At 40.0% G+C, this 23,251-nt stretch overlaps 1 protein-coding gene across 10 annotated transcripts in view; it reads left to right on the top strand.

Annotated features, from left to right (window-relative positions):
* The window catches only part of cdon (cell adhesion associated, oncogene regulated), a 148,831-nt gene that overhangs the window by 79,985 nt on the left and 45,595 nt on the right, over window positions 1-23,251 (top strand). For 8 of the 10 annotated variants that reach the window (XM_063038412.1, XM_063038415.1, XM_063038419.1 and 5 more), the window contains 7 exons: window positions 1,014-1,286; window positions 4,587-4,733; window positions 6,612-6,755; window positions 8,680-8,967; window positions 10,287-10,556; window positions 15,837-16,190; window positions 22,366-22,685. In XM_063038412.1, the coding sequence (XP_062894482.1) occupies window positions 1,014-1,286; window positions 4,587-4,733; window positions 6,612-6,755; window positions 8,680-8,967; window positions 10,287-10,556; window positions 15,837-16,190; window positions 22,366-22,685 (1,796 nt within the window). The remainder of the gene's footprint in view (window positions 1-1,013; window positions 1,287-4,586; window positions 4,734-6,611; window positions 6,756-8,679; window positions 8,968-10,286; window positions 10,557-15,836; window positions 16,191-22,365; window positions 22,686-23,251) is intronic. The other 2 variants (XM_063038420.1, XM_063038421.1) reach the window with 2 other exon arrangements.

Genomic DNA, 23,251 nt, shown 5'->3' on the forward strand with positions numbered 1-23,251 from the left:
GTTCCTGGACAACTTCACTTTCGGTCCGTTCGCTACTGCATTCGGTTTCAATTGCTATCCATTCCTCTTCCGATTGCATCAGCTCTTCATCTATCAGTTCTTGGTCATGGGATGCCAAAACCTCTTCAATATCATCTTCGTCAACTTCCACAAACCAAACTCATTTTGTCCTTGCTTCGTTCACCACGATCAAAATGCTTAATTATGTCTAGTTTTACGCTAAGTGTAACACCCTTATGAGCTCTTTTAGGCTTTTCCGATACCTTACAACTCATCTTGCAAATGGCTGCTCACAGGCACGTGTTTAAGCAGTGCCAGTTAGAATGCAGTTTCGAATCCGGGGGAGAGCAGCTGCTCGGGACGTGCGCTGATTTTTTTTTTCGCGCGCTGCCTTTTTTCCTAACAGTGAAAACACCCTCTGTTAGCAAAAACAGGGAACTAATGTAGGTCTTTCGTAACAGTGAGGTTTCGTAAAGTGAATGTCTGAAAAGCGGGGGACACCTGTACTTTACTGTCACTTATTTTCTGTTTCTCAGATTAGTGATTTTTTTTCTGTCTTACTTCTTATTCAGTAGCTTATTCTACCTTACAAATTCTAAGCACATGGAGTTTTGGAAATGGTGAAAGGATCAAAATTCAGAATGCCAATTTTTATGTTATAAAAAAAAGTTACAAAATGTTTGATTTTTATATAAAAGTAGAAGTCAGATAAACTTGACGTCTTAAACTCTTGTGATTTCCAAAGACAGTTGATAGCTTATGGCACCATGCAAACCAGAAGGCCAGGACGCAAGTCTATTTAGTTTTAACTGATCTAGGTTCCATTTCGAATGTGCACTAGAATGATATCTGTGTGTGAACTTGAGTTGTTAATCATATACTGTAAGTGATTCTTCTCTGCCTCATGCTGTCCAAATGATGAGTTGCTTTTGAGCAACCACTAGATCAACAGGAGTATTGATGTCAGAGGATGAATCAATTTCTAATGAGTCATTTTCATTCTTCTTTCACAGATGTGACTCCTCATTTTACAACAGAGCCCCACTCCACTATACAGAAACTAGGCGGACGGGTTCAGCTTCGCTGTGCTGCAGAGCCTGCATCATTCATTACATGGCACTTCAATGGACAGAAATTAACAGATAGTGGCCAGAATGGAATAGAGATCCGATCAGGATCATTGATTATTTCCAATCTACAGATGTCCCACGTTGGGAGGTACCAGTGTCTGGCAAGCAGTTCTTTTGGTGTTATAGTGAGCATCCCTTCTTTCGTTTCCATTGCAAGTAAGTATTTCTCTGTAAATGCAATACACTTCATACGACCTTTCTCTGAGATGAAGTCAATGGGGCTTTTTGATCAGTTGTGAAAACTTGGTAGCCTTTGACATGTTGTATTTCAATAATCAGTATTAAGCAGGAAATCATCTTAGCAGTCCTTTTCTGGCACACTGAATTTTTGTCCTGGTTGAACTGCCTAGTGTCAAATCAATCATCTACCTTTCTTGGAACAAACATTGGGGAAGATACAGAAGCAAAATGATAAGTTTTGTTCAGACTGGCAATGAAACCAACTTGTTCTTTTGCAAATCAATTAATTTCCCCAAGTTGTCTTTGTAAGAGTGGCTTCATTGAGTTTAGCATTTTAACATAGCAAATTCTAAACTAGCAATAACTTGTATGTCCATTTCCTCAGTAAATGGATCATGCAGGAAAGGAAAAAGAAATGTCGAATTTTGGCAAATTGCTGGCTGCATGTCCAAGGGCCTTAATGAGCCATTATATCTTGTGAACTGAACTAGCCCACACTTGGGTCAGTAGGAACAGTTATAATCATTAAAATAGGGCAGACTGCTCAAAGGAAGCTGATGAAGGAAGTAACCCAGCAAATTACCTGTTGTTGTAGAGTATTGAAGGAAATATTTTCTATCTAAAGCAGAAAAGGAGAGAGCATGGTTATGTTTGGATGTTCCCCCAAAAATGATTTGCTGTGTATGGTACCTATAAAAAGTATTCCCTCCCCCCCCCCCCCCACACACACCCCCGGAAGTTTTATTATTTTACAACATTGAATAACAGTGATTTAATTTGGCTTTTTTGACACTGATCAACAGAAAAAGACTCTTTTGTGTCAAAGTAAAAACAGATCTCTACAAAGTGATCTAAATTAATTACAAATATAAAACACAAAATAATTGTATAAGTATTCACCCCCTTCTAGTCAGTATTCAGTAGATGTACCTTTAGCTGCATTTACAGCTTTTGAGTCTGTGTGTATAGGTCTCTTTCAGCTTTGCACATCTGGACACTACAATTTTTTCCCCCATTCTTCTTTACAAAACTGCTCAAGCTCTGTCAGATTGCATGGGGATTGTGAGTGAACCGACCTTTTCAAGTCCACCCACAAATTCTCAATTGGATTGAGGTCTGGATTCTGATTTGGCCACTCCAGGGCATTAGCTTTGTTGTTTTTAAGCCATTCCTGTGTGGCTTTGGCTTTATGCTTGGGGTAATTGTCGTGTTGGAAAACAAATCTTCTCCCAAGTCATAGTTCTCTTGCAGATTGCATCAGGTTTTCCTCCAGGATTTTCCTGTATTTTGCTGCATTCATTTTACCCTCTTACCTTCAGAAGTCTTCCAGGGCCTGCTGCAGTGGAGCATCCCCACAGCATGATGCAACCATCACCATAATTCATGGTAGGGATGGTATGTTTTGATGATGTGCAGTGTTTAGCTTACGCCAAGCATAGCGTTTAGTCTGATGGCCAAAAAGCTCAATTTTGTTTTTTATCAGACCATAGAACCTTCTTCCAGCTGACTTCAGAGTCTCCCACATGCCTTCTAACAAACTCCAGCTGAGATTTCATGTGAATTTTTTTCAACAGTGGCTTTCTCTTTGCCACCCTCCCATAAAGCTGCAACTGGTGAAGCACCTGGGCAACAGTTTTTGTATGTGCAGTCTCTCCCATCTCAGCCACTGAACCTTGTAACTCCTCCAGAGTTGTCATAGGTCTCTTGGTAGCCTCCCTCACTCGTTCCCTTCTTACACGGTCACTCAGTTTTTGAGGATAGCCTGCTCTAAGCAGATTTACATCTGTGCCATATTCTTCCCATTTCTTGATGATTGACTTAATTGTACTCCAAAGGATATCCAGTGACTTGGAAATTTTATTGTATCCATCTCCTGACTTTGCTTTTCAATAACCTTTCCACTGAATTGGTTGGCGTGTTCCTTTGTTGTCTTGTGTAGTTTTTGCCAGGATACTGACTCACCAGCAGTTGGACCTTCCAAATATAGGTGTATTTTATTACAATCAACTGAAACACCTTGACTTCACACAGGCGATCTCCATTTAATTATGTGACTGCCAGTTGGCTGTGCCAGTGATGATTTGGTGTGTCATATTAAAGTGGAGTGAATGCTTATGCAATCAATCATTTTGTGTTTTATATGTGTAATTAATTTGGATCACTTTGTAGAAATCTGTTTTCACTTTGACACAGGACTCTTTTTCTGTTGATCAGTGTCAAAAAAAGCCTTTTTCCCCTTTTTATCAAGGAATCTGTCTTCTAGAAAAATGCTTCTTAGCCATCTAAAAATTGTAAAGAGCTTAGTTTCCTCTTGCTGCTTCTTAACCAGACCACACAAGCAGGCTGCACTGCTACACCTACAGTAAATATGAACCTGTACTGTCATATTAGTTTGACCTGAATATATTAGAAGGATTGATAATGGGTGCAGGGAACTGTAGAAGAACATGCAATGGATAGAGTGCGGGACAGTTGGACTGTAAAATCTTAATTTTTGTGTGATCTTGGGCTAGGCTTTTGAAAGCAGATGTTAACGATGTCAGGAATTCCCCCACACCCCAAAAGGGGTGGGGGGGGGAACTTGAGCATAGCGGGAAACCTCTCATTTTGGAAGAAGACTACATTCTGATTTAAATGTTTACCTGCTTCTCACAGTTTAAGATAATTGTTTCCTTCACTCAGATTGCATATGTCAATGAGATTTGCAGCACAAGTCAGGAGTTATGAATACCCCTTTTAACATTTTTAATATTGTCATCAATCATTAATTGTTAAAAGCAAAAGAATGGCTGATACAGCTTTACCCTTAACTACTACAAGTTCAGAAAAATGAAAGAATAGCCATCCTTAGAGAGCATAGCATGAAATTAGAATCCAAGATTTTCAAGCTAAAAATGATGAAAACCAGGTAACAATGTGACCATCCAGAGTGCCATGAGAATTTTGATATAATTTGAGAAGCTGCCCCCTCCCTCTCCACCACCTGCCCATCATCTCCCACCTTGCCTGGTTCCACCCTTCTCACCTCTTCATACTAGTTATTTTCCCCTTTTAAGTCATACTGCAGGTTGGATGGGGGGAGATAGCAAATATGAAGAGGTGAGAACCTGATATGCCAAAAATCCCGTAGCCGCTACAGATGCTGCTTTCCCCACTGAATTACTTTTGCTCCTTCAGTGTATTTTTCTTGTTCCAAATTCCACGAGCTGCCAATATCTCTTCTGTTTCAATTGTAAGTAAATTTACAGACCTAATTATAATCTTCTGTCTTTGCAGCATTAAGTGATTTCCAGGCATCCAAGAGACGAATAGTTACAATAGATGAAAGAAGCACAGGTGTTATAGAATGTCATTTGCCCAACAGTAAACCCTCAGCACTCATCCGTTACAAAGTGAGGGGAAAGTGGCTTGAGCAATCCACAGGTAAGTTTAATTAGACCTTGAGTTGAAGATGCACGAAGGCTACTACTTCCCTGACTAATCGTGCAACACTTTTTAAAAAGAAAACTCTCATATTGTAGGCAATTGCTTTACAACTCTAATTGTTCTATTTTGCTGCCCCAGTACATATACTGTAGATTAGCTACTGGAATGAGTGGTTTGGCTTCCTTTTATTTTAGAATTGCATTCTTTACTGTACCAGTGATTTCCATTTCACATCTATCCAACATGATGATTGCAATTGATAATATGTATGCCATTCATGGGAACACATATGGCCTTAATGATACTGTAATCTTGATGGGTTGAAAATGCCCAAATCCTTTTTATTAAGGTTCTTCGCATCAGTTAAAGACTGGTGCTGATTTTTAATAGTCGTCTAACAAAATTATTTTTCCACTGTCCTTGGGCTCATTCGGTTCTTAGAATGCATCACAGCTGAGATTCTGTGGTCTGCAAGGCCTGGGTGAGTGCAGCATGACAATCGGCCAATACTACTCTCTATTCATGTCCTGTACATTTGTAACAGTGCATCCTGTATGTGGTTTAATATCTACTCACCATTGTATAATAATTTATCACTGCAGTAAGGTAAGACAATAAAGAATAGTCAGATTATGAAGAGAATTATAGGTGAGATAGTACACATTACGTTTGGCTATACTATCGAAAATGTATGATTAAAAGTTAATCCCTCAGAGGTACACTGAGAAATTTTAACATAAGACATAAATAGTATTTAATTTGTAACTTTGTAATTTAAGATCCTGCATATAGAGCTTTGCTATCTGTTTTAGTATTCTTGTCATACATTTGATATCCACATTTATTCTGTAATCATGTTCTGGCTAGCAATGCATCTCATTTTACACTCCCATTTTTTTCCTCCTGTATTGGATAAATATTTAAATTACACAACTAATTCTTTATTTGCATCAAATTGTTCAGCTTTGCTACTTGTACATTTCATATTTAAAAGTATATATTGTATAGAAATGACAATGCATTTTTTTAAAAAGTGGAAGCTATGTTGCATGATATGTTCCAATTATCTCTTCATTCCTTTCTAACTTAAGTTTGCACTTAGCTACCATTACACCTCACCTAGTCTATAATTAAATTTGTGGGAGATTCATTTCATTAAAAACTCATATTTAAACATATTATTAATGCTAATCATGGAGGTTATAGCTTTTTAGTATTATATATCACACAGCAAGTATTGCAACAACTATTACAGTGGCAATAAATTAACTTCTGATTTAGGCTATTTTGCAAATTGCTAATGACGTTCATTGAACTTTTCTTTTTTTCTGTGAGTGACTGAAATGGTTAATTTAGAGTTATTGAAAGATATAGCATGGAAACAAGCCTTTTGATCCACTGAGTTCATGCTAAACATTAACCACCCATTTACGCTGGTCCTAAATGAATCTTTTTTCCACATTTTTTTTTCCCCCCACATGCTCAGCCACACCAGATTTTACCAGTCACTACACACTAGGGACATTTTGCAGTGGCCAATTACTCTACTAACCCATGTGCATTGGGATGTGGAGGGTATCTAGCAAATTGAAGGAAAACCCACATCGTCACAGGGAGCACATGAAGGGTTGGACCTGGTTTTCAGATGCAATCCTACTGGCTGCACCACTCTACCGCCCCCTAAGTTCTCAAGTAACATTTCAAATCCAAAAACTTTCAAGAAAGTTTCTATTATTCGATAACATGATTAAATATAGCCACAAAGTTATTTTTAACATGTCTAAAGGTAACTAGTATGAATACAATGAACCCTAGCTGGTGTTCCTGTTTCCTAACCCCTTGCTTCCTTCCCCTTCCCGTTCTCTTGTTTTTCAGATAACTACCTGATCCTTCCCTCTGGAAATTTGCAAGTACTGAATGTCACACAGCAGGATAAAGGAACTTACAAGTGTGCAGCTTACAATCCAGTTACACATGAGAGGAAAATGGAGCCAGTTGGGCATAAACTGTTGGTGAGGCGTAAGTGTTCAAACTCGAAATACTTACTCAATATACCCAGTATCAGTGATTGTTGGTTTTAGGATTGTTTGGGCTCATGATCTTCTGTTTTATTAGGGTTAAGGATACAAAACTTGTTTTGGCAGATGTTTTTTTGATTGTCAGAAAAATCCGGGTGGTGCAATTGGCTAACAAACTAGCCTGCTTTTTCGGAGCTTTCCATATTGGATGAAGAGTTTGAATACAGCCAAAACATTTTGTATCTTCTCTGCTATAATCTCTTTCATGTAAAGATTTTGGTATGAAGCTGTACTTATTCAAAGGTTAGGCTGGGAGTGATGAGAAATCAATATACCTTAATGTGCAGTGGGAAATGATGCCATTGGGAGTAAGGCATATTTTTATGTAGTGGAGGATTTGCTTCCTGGTAGTGATGACTGGCAGCAAAAAAATACAACCCACATCCACAGTTGGGAACCTTTACTTTGAGGCAATTTAATGGAGTACATGGCACAGCATTTTGCATTCCACTTGTTTAGTTTTCTGCTCACAGAGGCACTGACTCAAGCTAGTATGGTCTTAGAAGCTCTGGCAGCCCTCTTGCATTTACTTTAGTGCCTAATCAGAGCAAACTGTCAGAATGTTTCATTCAATTTATTTCATATCCATTGCTTATATTGAACATTAGATTGCAATCAGAAGTGAAGTTCTACATTAATTGGTTTAGTTAAGCCCGTCACCCTTACAGGGGCATAGAACTACAACACTATCCCTAACTCTCTAATTGGATGCAGGTGTTTAAATGAATCACTGTGACTCGACTTCATTTACCTCTTAAATTTTGTTTGCATGGTAAAATCTGTACCCAGTTTGATATTGGAGCATTGTGCTATTCATAAATGAAATGAGACAAGCCATATAATCCATTTCCACAAGTCACTTTAAGTAATGTTGGCTGTTTTCTGCTTAAGACGTCCACTGTTCTCGCCATACGTCAAGCACACCCAACTTCCTGAAACACACTTGGAGCATAAGCACTCTGTTCTTGTGCACTAGAAGGCAGATGTTCTACACTCAAAGCAAAAACATGGATGATTTATTGGGGGAGGGAGGTGGCAGTGTTTTTTTTAAATGGCTTCCTCAAAGTTAATCTCTCATCAAAAATGTATGTCTTTTAAAGTTTCTTAGAAGTTGTTTGATGAAAGCAACCTTGGAAAATAAGGGTCTTGTTTTTCTAACTCATTATTTTGTTTTTTCAGTATGGTTGTATCTCATTTATCTATCTGATAGATAAACTATTATCTGATGATCCTTTGCTCAGTTGAGTTATGAAAAGCACCTTCGTTACAAATCTTGTCTCCAGCTCATAGGTAACATGAACTTGTATCAGAGTTTTTCCATTAATTTCCCTCTTGGTGATTTTTTTTTTCTCACTTTGGTTTTTCAATGTGCTTTTTCACTTTCCTGTGACTTTTCCTCCTATAGAAGTCATTCCCCTTTTAGTTATCACCTCTTTCACAACTCACAGGTCAAAGATTTATCTTCCATTTTGCCTTAATCGACAGCACTGTTCTTGAATATAGCTTCCTTCACTTTTTAATGTTGCCTGGCTTGTCAGTTGAACAGTTGCATTTGGAACATAAACATGAAATTCTACTGGTGCTAGAAATCTAGAGCAATTCGTGCAAAATACTGGATGAACTCAGCAGGTCAGGCAGCATGTATGGAGAGGAATAAACAGTCAACATTCTGGCCAAGAACCTTCATCGGGGCAGGTGAAGAGTTTTGGCCTGAAAAGTCAACTGTTAATTATTTCCGTAGATGCTGCCGGACCTGAGTTCCTGTATCATTTTGTATGTGTTGCTCCAGTGACATTTACTTTTTGGTTCATCTGTTTTGAAGCTGCTTAAAAGTATATAATGTGATTTCTTTCACTATATTGTAGGTTCTGGAACCAATCCTGCACACATCATCTACCCCACAGCCCCACAGAACATAACAGTGATCCAGCATCGTCCTCTGATTCTAGAATGTGTAGCAAGTGGAGTTCCAACCCCACATATTCGATGGCTAAAAGATGGTGTGGAGGTGTCTGGGAACAAAAGGTTGAGACTTTTTCACAGTAACTTAGTTATTGATCAAACTGGAGCAAAAGATGCTGGGAGCTATGTGTGTTTTGCTGAAAATGGAGTGGGTGAACCAGTATCTACAAACTACACGGTAATTGTTCATGGTGAGTGAGTTTATTTATACTTAGTATTACCCTTTCAATTTTTTCCATCTGCTGAGCAGACTGGCTTGGTTATGTTAGCAAACATCTCCATTTTGTCACTGAAGACTATTATTCTTTAATACTTGATGGTGAGTTATAAAGTTATTTCTCCTGGACCAACATTCTTTCTGCACCCCCCCCCCCCCACACCCCCAAAATTTATCTTCTCTTGTATCAACCACATCTCTCAGCAACTGAGCTCGTGTCTGGGCAATCAATTGTTTTGTTCTGATTGTGGAACTGAGACATTTTACTGGCTGTTTTTTCCATCGGATATAGACTTAGAGCTTTCTTCACACCTCAGAAGTGTTCAGGATTTGGTCCATGCCGACCATGATTTGATAAATCCCAATGCTTGCACTGTCATAATAGTGCAGCCAACTATAATACTGAACTGACTGGCAAAAATCAAATCACCTCCTTAACATTACATGGGTCCCATGTAAAGCAATGAACTGGTAGTTTCTGATTTCCTTGTGATTTTGGTAGGCTTCATTTTGGAAGATAAGATGGAATACTAGGAGGATTCTACATACAGTCTCAAAAAACTTTATAAAAGCATTGGCCAGACTGTACCTGGGAGTATTTTGGACCCTTCATGCATTTAACAAATTCTGCCCATCTAAACCCTTTTCATGCAGGCAATCCCAGAAATATTTGGAAAGTTAAAATCCTCCACTGCTATAATCCTATTACTCTTATACCTGTCTGTGATTGGCTGACATATCTGTTCCCCTAATTCCTGCTGATTATAAAGTAACCCCAGTAAAGTTGTCTTCTCCTGGGTTCTAGATAATCTGGCCTCATTGAACGATCTCTCCAGAATATCCTGTTGACCTACTACCTTTATGTTCACTCTAATCAGTAGCGCAACTCTCTCTCCTCTTTTATATTCATCTCTGTCATGCCTTCTATACTATGGACCATTAAGTTGTTAGCCCTGGCCTTCCCTCAACCACATTTCAATGATTGCAATAGCATAATTTTAAGAACTGAATTTCTTTCAAATGTTCAATACATGGTAATTATCAAAGTTTAATTTGCCATACTGACTTGGAAGGGGGAAAGTTTCTGTCATGTGCCTAACAATAGCTTGGAGCATGCAAATATTGCCAATTGCAGTCTCTGTCTTACAGAATAAGAAAGGTGGTGCATTGTGAGCATGAGTCAGGAGCTAAGGAACAAGCTAGACACACCGATACTGAAGTCCAATAAGACATTTTGACTATCCCGCTGCTTTCGGCATCTTTCATTAAAATAATGTAATTATTTTTTTGTAGAGTCTGCAACAATCATTAAAGGATTGCAAGAACTGACTCTGCCTGTGGGAGCTACAGCATTTTTAACTTGCGATTTTCATGGAAATCCTCTGCCAAATATCACTTGGTTCCACAATGCAGCTACTGTCCAAACTGGCCTTCGGCACTTTGTCTCTGGGAACAGAATGAAGATTGTGAAATTAAATATTGATGATGCTGGAATGTATCAGTGCATGGTGGAAAATGAGATTGGTTCTGTGCAATCATCAGCGAGGCTCGTAGTCCAAACAGGTACAGAACATTTTAACATAGACTTTTCCCTGCCCTAAATGTTAAACCTCATTATCAGTTTGAAATGCATAATAAGTTTGAAAATGAAAATCCAAAAAGACCAAAAGACTTGGGAGCAGAATTGGGCCACTCAGCTCATTGAGTCTGTTCTGCCATTCCATCATGGCTAATTTATTCTCAAACCCCCAAACCCTTGGCTTCTCCCTATAACCTTTGAAGCCCTGACTAGCCAAGAACCTATCAGCTGGTTTTAAATATACTCCATGACTTGGCCTCCACAGCCGCCTGGCAATGAATTCCACAGATTCACCACCCTCTCGCTAAAGAAATTCCTTCTCATCTATGTTCTAAATGGATGTCCCTCTATTTTGAGGCTGTGCCCTCTGGTCCTTGACTCTGTCACTATAGGAACTGTCCTCCTCACATCCACTCTGTCTAAGCCTTTGAATGAGATTCCACCCCCCCCCCCCCATTTTTCTGAACTCCAGCAGGTACAGGCTCAGAGCCATCAAATGGTCTTCATATGCTAAATTAAATCTTTCATTCCCGTGTGCCTCGCCTGGACTCTTTTCCAATGCCAGCATAAAGGGCCCAAAATACTCCCAAGTACAGTCTGGCCAATACCTTTATAAAGCCTCAGCAACACATCCTTGCTCTTGTATTCTAATCCTCTTGAAATGAATGCAAGCATTGTATTTGCTGCCTTTACCACCAACTCAACCAGAAAGTTAACCTTTGGGGAATCCTGCACAAGGACTCCCGTCCTTTGCACCTCGGATTTTTATGTATTTTCTCTCCATTTAGAAAATAGTATATTACCTTATTCCTTCTACTAAAGTGCATGACCATACACTTCCCTACACAATGTTCCATCTGCCACTTACTTGCCCATTCTCCCAATCTGTCAAGTCCTTCTGCAGACTCCCTGCTTCCTCAAAACCATCACGTTCCATCATCCAAATCATTGACATATAACGTGAAAAGAAACGGTCCAATATCGACCCCTTTTTGTCACCACCTGTGAAGCAGAATCATTGTTCCTTCTCATGCCATGTGGTGCATTGGGCAGCATTTTTTTGCCATTTTCTTAGCGTTTGTTTTTTTTTCACAAGGCCAAGCTGCTAGCTTGATGCTCAACCCAGCACGGATGAAAAGCGTGCAAGGGGCTGGCTGGATTCGAACCTGAGACCATTTGCCTTGAAGTCATGTGCTGATGGTACTACACCACCGGCTGGCAAGCCAATCAGAATAGTTCCCCTTTATTCTGACTCTGCCTCCTGCCAATCAGCCAATCCTCCATCTATTCTCGTATCTTTCCTGTAATACCATGGGCTCTTGTTCAGAGGCCTGATGTGTAGCACGTTGTCAAAAGCCTTCTAGTAACAACAACTACACTCACTCCTGCCCCCAATGCACTTGAATTTCTGGCATACTGCTAGTGTCTTCCATGGTGAAGACTGACAAAATATTTACTATGTTCCACCACCACTTCTTTGTCCCCCATTATATCTCTCCAACATCATCTTCCAGTGGCCCAATATCTACTCTGGCCTCTCTTTTACACTCTTTACACATCTTGAAAAAACTTTTGGTGTCCTCTTTGATATTATTGATTAGCTTGCCTTCATATTTCATCTTTTCTCTCTTTATGGCTTTTTAGTTGCCTTTTGTTTTTTTAAAAGTCTTCCAATCCTCTACTTCCCACTAATTTTTGTTATATGCTTTCTCTTTCGCTTTTATGCTGTCTTTGACTGCCCTTGTCAGCCACAGTTGCTTCATCCTTCCTTTAGAGTATTTCATACTTGGGATGTATGTATCCTGCATCTTCCGAATTGTTCTCAGAAACTCCAGTCGTTGCTGTTCTGCTGTCATCCTTGCTAGTGTCCCCTTCCAGTCAACTTTGGCCAGCTCCGCTCTCATGCCTCTGTAATACTGATATACAGGTTTCCCCCGCCATCCGAAGGTAGAGCGTTCCTATGAAACAGTTCGTAAGCCGGAATGTCGTAAAGCGAAGAAGGAATTACCATTTATTTATATGGGAAAAATTTGTGAGCATTCGCAGACCCAAAAATAACCTACCAAATCATGCCAAATAACACATAAAACTAAAATAACAGTAACATATAGTAAAAGCAGGAATGATATGATAAATACACAACTTATATAAAGTAGAAATACTTTTCCACAATCATTGCCTGAACTGTTCTCCGTAGCGAAAATCTCACGCAAGCGCCGTCAGCAAAAACATGGCGCAAGCGCTCTCCAGTAATCTTTAAGCTATGAAGCTGCCAAATCATACCAAATAACACGTAAAAATACACAGCCGATATAAAGTAGAAATAATGTATGTACAGTGAGTATCACTTACCGGAATTGGGACAGCGCAGAGCACACTGATGATGGTGTGTTAGACTGCGTCGTCGCAGTTTGGGTGGTGCAGTGGTCCCCACCCTCCGGGCAGCAAACCGATACCAATCCGTGAAGCATGCAGCGGTAGCCGGGAGGCACACAGCACATCTTTAAGAAAAAAGCCGAAATAAACATGCTAATTAATTAGGTGCTGCCTGGCATGTAATTGTTGGCCCAGATCAGTGCCGATTTCCGATTGCACCGCCTCTGATCTGGGCCAACAATTACGTGTCGGGCAGCACCTAATTAATTAGCATGTTTATTTCAGCTTTTTTCTTAAAGATGTGCTTTGTGTCTCCCGGCTACTGCTGCATTCTCCTCGAATCGGTATCTGTCCGCAGCCTGGGTGTTGGGGTGGTGGGACACTAGGGTGTCATCTTGTCGTCTGTTTCCATTAGAGTAGGCAGCTCATCTTCTCCTATGACTGCCCGCCTCGATGTCGAAGGTCGAGGTTCGTCGTCTGCTGTGTCTGATGTGGAAGGCTTGCCTGACTGCTGAGCCTCGCGCATTTTTCTATCATACAGTTCTTTGTAAGCACTCAAACCATCCAGCAAATATCCCCTAAACCGACGTACTCTTTCAAAATTAAAGTCGTACTTTATCATTACTCATTCGGTTTCGATTGTTATCCTTTCCTCTTCCAACTGCATAAGCTCTTCATCTATCAGTTCTTGGTCATGGGATGCCAAAACCTCTTCAACATCATCTTCGTCAGCTTCCACAAGCCAAATTCACTTTGTCCTTATTTCGTTCACCATGATCGAAATGCTTAATTATGTCTAGTTTTACGCTAAGTGTAACACTCTTATGAGCTCTTTCAGGCTTTTCCGATACCATAGAACTCATCTTGCAAACGGCTGCTCACAGGCACGTGTTTAAGCAATGCTGGCGAGATTGCAGTTCCGAATCTGGGGGAGAGCGGCTGCTCGGGGTGCGCGCTGCTTTTTTCGTAACAGTGAAGACACCTTCTGTTAGCGAAAACAGGGTACTAATGTAGGTCTTTTGTAACAGTGAGGTTTTGTAAAGCGAACGTTCGAAAAGCGGGGCACACCTGTATTTGACTTTACCTTTTCCCTCTCAAATTGCAGGGTGAATTCTATCATATTATGATCACTGCCTCCAATGGGTTCTTTTACCTTTAGCTTCCTCGTCAAATCTGGCTCGTTTATACAATATCCAATCCAGAATTATCTTTCCCCTAGTTGGCTTGGCCACAAGCTGCTCTAAAAAGCCATCTCATAGATATTCTACAAATTTCCTCTCTTTGGATCTAGCACTGATTTTCCCAATCTGCCTGAATATTGAAATCCCTCATGACTATCATAATATTGCATGCCTTTTCTGTTTCCCATTGAAATTTATATCCTACATCCTGGCTTCTGTTTGGGGACCTGTACATAACTCCAATCAGGGTCTTTTTACCCTTGCAGTTTCTCAGCTTTACCCACAAGGATTCTACATCTCCGATCCTATGTCACCTCTTTGGAAAGATTTTATTTCATTTTCTACCAATGGAGCCACCCCACTCCCTATGCCTACCTGCCTGTCCTTTGTTACAAGGTGTATCTATCCTTGGATGTTAAGTGCCCAGCTATGATCTTCTTTCAGCCATGTCTCAGTGATACTGTCATTGTCATACCTGCCAATCTGTAACTGAGCTACAAGTTAATCTACCTTATTCCATATGCTGCGTGCATTCAAATCTAACACCTTCAATCCTGTACTCATCACCCTTTTTGATTTTGCCCCATGTTATACTTCAATTCATCTTACTGACTGCAACTTTGCCCTATCATCTGCTTGTCCCTACTCACATTCTATCTACACACCACATCTATATGTATACCTACTGCCCCATCCTCAGCCTTATCACTTCAGTTCCCATCCCCCTGCCGACTTAGTTTAAACCTTCCCAACAGCAAACCTGCCTGCAAGGATATTGGTCCCTCTCAGGTTCTGGTGTAACCTGTCATTTTTGTACAGGTCATACCTTCTCCAGAAGAGATGCCAGTGATCCAGAAATCTGAAACTCTGCCCCCTGCACCAATGTCTCAGCCACTCATTCATCTTTACTAAGGCTGTTTTTATATTATCACAACCGCGTGATAACAAGTATCCTGTGTACACCCAGTTACCTGACCATCTCTTGGCCAAAAACATATGGATTAAATGTTTTCTATGAACTTGAGAAAAACAGGTGAGTGTCTGATGGTGATAAAAGGAAAGGAGTGTGGAATTTCACTAAGTTCCTTGTGTGTTATCCAGTGGCCACTACTGAAAAGTGAAAATGTGCTGCCTTTAACCAACATTAGAAATGGCAGGGAATGAACTAAATTAGAGATTAACCAAATTCCCTTCACCTTACTTCATATTCAAATTGGTCTATCACTGTCCTAAATATGTAAGCCTAAACTATCACTTTGGAGTGCCATATCACACAGTAGCATATTAAAAGGAAATTACGCAATGAAAATATATAAAAGGAAAACAGAATTAGTTGTGTTAACTTCCTACTTAATATTATTCAACAAATTAGTTAATGCAATGCCGGTAAAGATAAATGGGATTTTTTTTTTGAGATTTGTCAAATGATTAAAATGAAAGAGGAGAGACTGAAGGTTTTCATCCAAGAAGGAAGAGCGTGAGACATGGGAGTTAATGGTCAATAATCAGCACAAAAATGAGGCAGGTGCAAAATACTATTTAGAGTGCTGAGTAGAGAAGAAATGGGGAAGCACTTCATAACCTGACCAAACTCCTTTGACCTTTTAAGTGAAGGACTGGGTCGTACTTTATAGTGGCAACACCAATTATGAAATAATAGAAAAATAATTTATTTCAGATTGCGATTTTAAAATTTTTCTCTCATAGGTAAGGACAAAAAGCCTGTGATTATCTCCCCACCCACCAATATGAGAGTGACTGAAGGTGAGTTTGTTACATTAACTTGCAATGCCACTGGACAGCCAACACCCACTATCCGCTGGTTTGATCGTCATGGGGTGATCAGCAGTCATCCTTCTCACATTCTTCGGTCAAAATCTAAGAATTCTCAACAATTTAGTGCAGGCAGTGCCAACTCCAATTCTCCTCGCCTCACTATGTCCAGAGCTGGATCAAGCTCTCTTTACATACGCACGGCATCAATAGAAAGTTCTGGACAATACATCTGTGAAGCCTCCAACAAAATGGGTTCAGTACAAGCGGAAGCCTTCCTCTCAGTTGGTGAGCATCATTTTCTCTTTGAGGTCATTCAGATCCTATATTGACGTGCATTGTGATCAATTGATGAGATGACTCTTGAGAATTAGTAATACCAGTCACTTAATTTGTATTTTATCAACATGTTACTGAAAAAGTACCTGATGATTAAAGAAGCTTTTGCAGGACCTTTAGAAGAATGTTGATTCCAGTCAAGCATGAGATCAGTGCCATTGGTCATTCAGTATTAGGGTGAATTGCAAATGAGATAGATTACTGAACCGAATTACCTTAACATAATGCTATTTCTACATTATGTACCACAGCTTTGTTTTGGCAATTCTCATTTTCTTTGAATTGCTGTCATTTCAAGGTATCTTTCCCTTCCATCATACCAGAGTTTTGGTGGGATAGAGATTTCATTCTGCCTAAATTGGGGCCTGATCCCTGAAGATAAATTGACAGTACTTGTGTGCATTCATTTGGCACTGCCAATCCAGTTCTTCCCTCCCCCTCCTCTCCGCATGCCTCTCCTGCCCCAAAACATTAATGCTGAAATCATAACCTGACTACTTGAGAAACTGAACTGTGCATTGTAATTTGCTGATAGAAAGTGGCTTACCTCACAGGTATTGAATTTTTTTTCTGTTTTAAATGAGATGATAATGAATAATAATGAACATTACATTCCTAACATCTTTATGAAAAGCAACACGCACGCAAAATGTTGGAGGAACTTGAGCGTCTTGTGTAGGTTGCTTTGGATTTTCAGCATCTGCCGACTTTCTCGTGTCTTTAATTATGAAATGTTGTTTTAATGACACGAGGCAGTATATAAATAACTAAAATATCACTGTGTCAATTGAAAATATGACCCCCCCCCCTTAGATTGTATGCAAAAAGCATATTTTTCCATGGTGGAATGCTGATACAATTAGTGTAAACATTTTGAGATGATGGTTCAGACATTTCACACAGTGCAATTGTTATTGCGTGAGTGACTTATTTTTATTATATACATTAAATAGCCCTAATGGCAATTAAAATCAGGATTAATATTATGAGGGTTCTCCCATTTCTAATTAATCTTGTATACTGGGCAAATGAACTTTGCAATTCATTGTATTGACAATGAGTTCATGAAATGCCATAAATGTAAATTTTAGATCAGAATGCCAATCAGGAAGCTGGCTGTTTTAGCTCCAGGGCTGTGCTGTTATACGTAATGATCCTGCAGGAGGGGAGCCTCCATTGAAGTAACCAACCTTATGATAAAATTTTGCATTCATTTCAAAGTCAATTCAAAACAATGCAAACTACATAGATGTAATGATAGCAGATAGAGCAGTAATAATTACTACTTTGAGAGAAGGGTATTGCACACCTTTATATACAACACATCAAATAGTTGTGGCATGAAAGCAATTACAACAAAGATTTTTTTTCGTTGACTCTTGTTAGGATTTATGACCTGAAATCATTACTGTAGCGCACTTGCTTACCAATTACTCACCAAAACTCCTTAGCAGCCATGATTGCAAACTACTGCAACTTTTGTTTTTTGGAGAATAAAGCCGTAACAGTAAAAAAGCGATAACAATTCCCTCATATTGATGAACAAAAAAAATTGAAATAGAATACATATATTTGTGTACTTTGGATAAGTTGGTCTATATCTGTTATATTTCTTCTTTGAAGAGCTTGTTCAATCAATAGCCTTCATGCAGACTGATCACAAATGTTATGAATGGCATTTAACATATTAGTTAAACACAGTAGTTAGACTATAAGATGCAGGAGCAGAATTAGGCCATTCAGCCAATTGAGTCAGCCCACAATTTCATCATGGCTGATCCATTTTCCCTCTCAACTTCATTGTCCTGCCTTCACCCTGTAACCTTCCATGCCCTGACTCATCAATAGCCTATCACCCTCCACCTTAAATACATCCAGTGCCCTGACCTCCACAGCCGCTTGTGGCAACGAATTCCCCAGATTCACCACCCTCTGGCTAAAAGAAATTAGTCCTCATCTCTGTTCTAAATGGACATTCCTCCATTTTGAGGCTGTGCCCTGTGGTCCAAGACTCTCCCACCATAAAAAAAAACAACATCCTCCCCACATCCACTCTATCTAGGCCTTTCCACATTTAATAGGTTTCAATGAGATTCCTCTGCTCTTTCTCTTCCCCCCCCCCCAATTGTTCTAATTCCCCAAGATTAAAGGCCCAGAGCCATTAATCGCTCCTCATACGATAAGCATTTTATTCCCAGGATCATTCTTGTGAAATTCCTCTGAACTTTCTCCAATATTACCTCATCTTTTCTTAAATAAGGGGCCCAAAACTGCTCACAATGCTCCAAGTGTGACCTCACCAGTGCTTTATAAATCCTAGGCACTTACATCCTTGCATTTATATTCTAGTCCTCGCGAAATGAATGCTGACATTGCACTTGCCTTCCTTGCCACCAACTCGACCTGCAAATTAACCTTCAGAGAATCCTGCAAAAGTCCCTTTGTACCTTGGATTTTTGAATTTTCTCCTTGCTTAGAAAAAGCTCTATGCTTTTATTCCTTCTACCAAAGTACATTACCATATACTTCTTGACACTATTCCATTTGCCACTTCTTTGCCCATTCTCCTAATCTAAGTCCTTCTGAGCTTCCCTGCTTCCTCAACTCCACCTGCCCCTCCACCTATATTCGTATCGTCTACAAACTTAGCCACAAAGCCAACAATTCTGTCATCCAAGTCATTGACATACAGCATAAAAAGAAGCTGTCCCAACACTGACCCCTGTGGAACATCGCTGGTCACTGGCAGCCAGTCAGAAAAGGCTCCCTTAATTCACACTCCTTGCTTCCTGCCAATCGGCCAATGCTCTATCCATGCTAGTATCTTTCCCGTAATATCATGGGCTCTTGTTATGCTGCCTCATGTGTGGCACCTTGTCAGGGGCCTTCTGGAAAATCCAAGTAACACCATCTGCTGATTCTCCTTTGTCTATCCTGCCTGTTATTTCCTCAAAGAATTCCAACAGATTAGACAGGCAAGATTTTCCCTTAAAGAAACCCTGCTGACTTTGGCCTATTTTAAGTACCCCAGAACCTCATCTCTAACAAACAAATCCAACATCTTCCCAACCACTGAGGTCAGGTTAACTAGCCTAAAATTTCCTTTCTTCTACCTCCCTCCCTTCTTGAAGAGTGGAGTGACATTTGCTATTTTCCAGTCCTCGGGAATCATCCCAGAATCTAGTGATTCCTGAAGGACCATTACTAATGCCTCCACGATTGATCTATTCAACCACTTCTTTCAGAACCCTGGGGTGTAGTCCATCTGGTTCGGACCTTTCAATTTCCCAAGCACCTTCTCCGTAGTAATAGAAATTGCACTCACTTCAGACCCTTGACTCTCTTGACCTTCTGGCATACTGCTAGTGTCTTCCACAGTGAAGACTGATGCACAGTGCATATTCAGTTTATCTGCTGTGTCCTTGTCCCCTATTACTATCTATCCAGCATCATTTACAGTGGTCTAATATCTACTCTCACCTCTCTTTTTCTCTTTATATATCTGAAAAAGCTTTTGATATCCTCTTTGATATTATTGGCTAGCTTACCTTCACATTTCATTCCCCCCCCCCCCCATGGCTTTTCAGTTGCCTTCTGCTGGTTTTTAAAAGTTTCCCAATCCTCTAACTTCCCACTAGTTTTTGCTCTAATATATGCCCTCTCTGTTGCTTTTATGTTGGCTTTGACTTTCCTTGTCAGCTATGGTTGTGTCATCCTGCCTTTATAATATTACTTTGGGACATGCATATCCTGCACCTTCCAAATTGCTCCCAGAAACTCGGCCATCCCTACTAGTGTCCCCTTCCAATCAACTTTGGCCAGTTCCTCTCTCATGCCTCCGTAATTCCCTTTACTCCACTGTAATACTGATACATCTCATTTTAGCTTCTTTCTCAAATTGCAGGGCGAATTTTATCATCTTATCACTGCCTCCTAAAGTTCATTTACCTTAAGCAAATCAAATCCGGTTCATTACACAACACCCAATCCAGAAGAGCTGATCTGCTAGTGGGCTGAACCGCAAGCTACTCTAAAAAGCCATCTTGTAGGCATTCTACATGTTCTTCGGCATCAACTTGATTTTCCAAATCTTTCTGCATATTGAAATTCCCCCATGACTATTGTAACATCGCCCTTTTGACATGCATTTTATATCTCCCTTTGTAATTTGTAGCCCACATCCTGGCTACTGTTTGGGAACCTGTATATAACTCCATTTTTATTTACCCTTGCACTGTCTTAACTCTACCCACAAGGATCTTACATCTTCAGATAATCTTCAGATAATCTGCAGATGCCAATTAACCATTCAGCATGTCTGGGATGTGGGAGCATAGCATTGCACTAAGAAGACACTTGCAATCGCTTAAAGAGTGTACAAGCCCCACACAGAAGCACCCGAGGTTGGGATTGAACCCAATTTCCTGAAGCCATGAGGCAGCTTTATCACCTTGCACCTCATATACTTATGTTCAAAGTTCAAACTCAATTTATTATCAAAGTACGTGTATGTTTCCATTGCTACTTTGGGTTAATTTTCTTGAGGCACTTACAGGAAAAATAAAATACAATAGAGTTTTCAGAAAACATAGATAAACAGACAAGGACTGACAAATATCCAATGTGTAAAAGGAGACAAACTGAGAGAAAAATATACTGAGAATATGGGTTATAAAGAGTCTGTAAGGTTGTAAAATTGGTTCAATTTGGTGAGTGAAGATATCCACACACTGTTTCAGTAGCCTGATCGTTGTTGTAGGGTAATAACTGTTCCTGAATTTGATGGGGTGGGACCTAAGGCTTCTATACCTCCTGCTCAATGGTAGTAGCAAGAAGAAGACATGGCCTGGATGGTGGGGATCCTTGATAATGGATGCCAATTTCTTGTGGCAGCACTCAATGTAAATGTATTCAATGGTAGGGAGGGCTTTGCCTGTAATAGATTGGCCTGTATCCACCACTTTCTGTAATCTTCTGTTCCAGGGCATTGGTATTTCCATACCAGCTATTAGTTAGGATACTCTCCACTGTACATCTTTAGAAGTTTACCAGGTTTTTGGTGACATGCTGAATCTATGCACACCTCTAAGATGTATAGATGCCATGATACTGTTGGCAAAACAGTAACCAGTTTGCACATAACTTCTCAAGCAGTAAATGATAATTCAAAGTAGTACCATGAATCTTTTGAATTCATTTGAGAGTGTCGCTTAACTTCACATCAAAAAAAAAACAGTAGTTCTGAGAAGCTGACTCTCCAGTTCTGGATGGAAGTGTCTTGTATTTTTTTTCCACTGGGATCACATTTGTTGTAATACATAAATAATTGGTCACCTTGATATTGCATGCAGTTTCTTGAGAGAATTGAATAATTCTGTCTTGTTAGCCTGCCACTGAGCATGGACCAGATTTAGATTAACACTGAAGTCAACATTATAGTGAAATATAGGTAGATTCCATTAAAATAAAATGGGAGATTGGCATTGTTCCTTTCCAAACTCTCTTAATCCTCCATATCTGGTAGGCCCTGATGTCTAGAGTTGTCAGCATTATTTCACTAGTGACCACCTTGTCTTTGTTACAGATTGGTAGTATAACAACTTTTATGAATATGGTATTTTTTTAGCACTGTAAGTATATCCCAAGTGAGTCCACCAAGCCCGCACCTCTAGGGTTAAATGATTGCAACTGGCTGTTCAAGTATAAACACTTAGATCAGCTGAGGGGTGCTGGCAGGCTCTTGGAATTGATAGTTTCTTTGTTATTGAGAGACGTGCCAGTTTCAACAAGTGCAGCCCATCCTCCCCTATCCTGCTGCTGCCTGCGGTATCCTAAATAAATAAACGAGAGCAAACATAGTCTGGCTTCAATTAAATGAGAAAGGTTGATAGTTTTCCTTGGTTTTCTTGCAAGAGGCGGTGAGATGAACATCTGGGGACCATGGTGTATGTTTCCTCTGGCTCTGAATAGCAATCTTACTACTTTGGACTGTTGGAATTTAAATGTGTTTGGGGATGGTGAAAATAAGACAAAGAATGTTAAGCAGTCAGCATTATTTAAATTGGTAAAAGTAGCTATACTTTTGAGAATAATTGCAATATATTTTATTTCTTTTCCCTATTAGTTTCCATTGACGCAAAGGCGGTGGTTGATGACCCAGAGCCCACAATAGGAGCAAGAGGTTCAGATGTTATTCAGAGTGACGAAGGTGATGAAAGCATGGACTATGATTATAAGCACAGCGTTGTGCTCCAACAACAGCAGCCAACAAAGGAGTTGATTGCTCCTAAGGCAACACAGAAGACAAATGTTGCCTCTCCACCTGATGCTCCTATCATTCTCAGTGCTCCATATACCACTAATCCAGATAGTTATGATTTGATTTGGAGAGCAGGAAAAGATGGTGGCTCACCTATCAATGCCTACTTTGTCAAGTATCGCAAGGTATGATGCTGATACTGATGTATGACCTCGATGCTCCCAACTCTATCATTATTAGTGTTGGCTTGATATAATCTGCATGAAAATTACATTGTTTTAACACCTTTCTGTTCTGAAGGAAATCATTATTAAGCATAGGCTCCTGATGTGGAGATGATGCTCTAATCTGAGCCAGCAGAATCCCTTAAAGCATCTGGCGCACTTACCTAGTTGGGTTGCAGTGATATCGTGACCTGCCTGAGTCTTAAGATGCCCATCCATCAAAGTTGCTGGTGAACGCAGCAGGCCAAGCAGCATCTATAGGAAGAGGCGCAGTCGACGTTTCAGGCCGAGACCCTTCGTCAGGACGAAGGGTCTCGGCCTGAAACGTCGACTGCGCCTCTTCCTATAGATGCTGCTTGGCCTGCTGCGTTCACCAGCAACTTTGATGTATGTTGCTTGAATTTCCAGCATCTGCAGAATTCCTGTTGTTTGCCTTAAGATGCCCATGTTTTTTTTTAGTGCAACAGATTATTATACAAGAGAGATAGCAAAGTCAAATGGAATTGAGAATACTAATGCAAGCACCT

This window comes from Mobula hypostoma, chromosome X2, assembly GCF_963921235.1.
Source record: "Mobula hypostoma chromosome X2, sMobHyp1.1, whole genome shotgun sequence".
NCBI lineage: Eukaryota > Metazoa > Chordata > Chondrichthyes > Myliobatiformes > Myliobatidae > Mobula > Mobula hypostoma.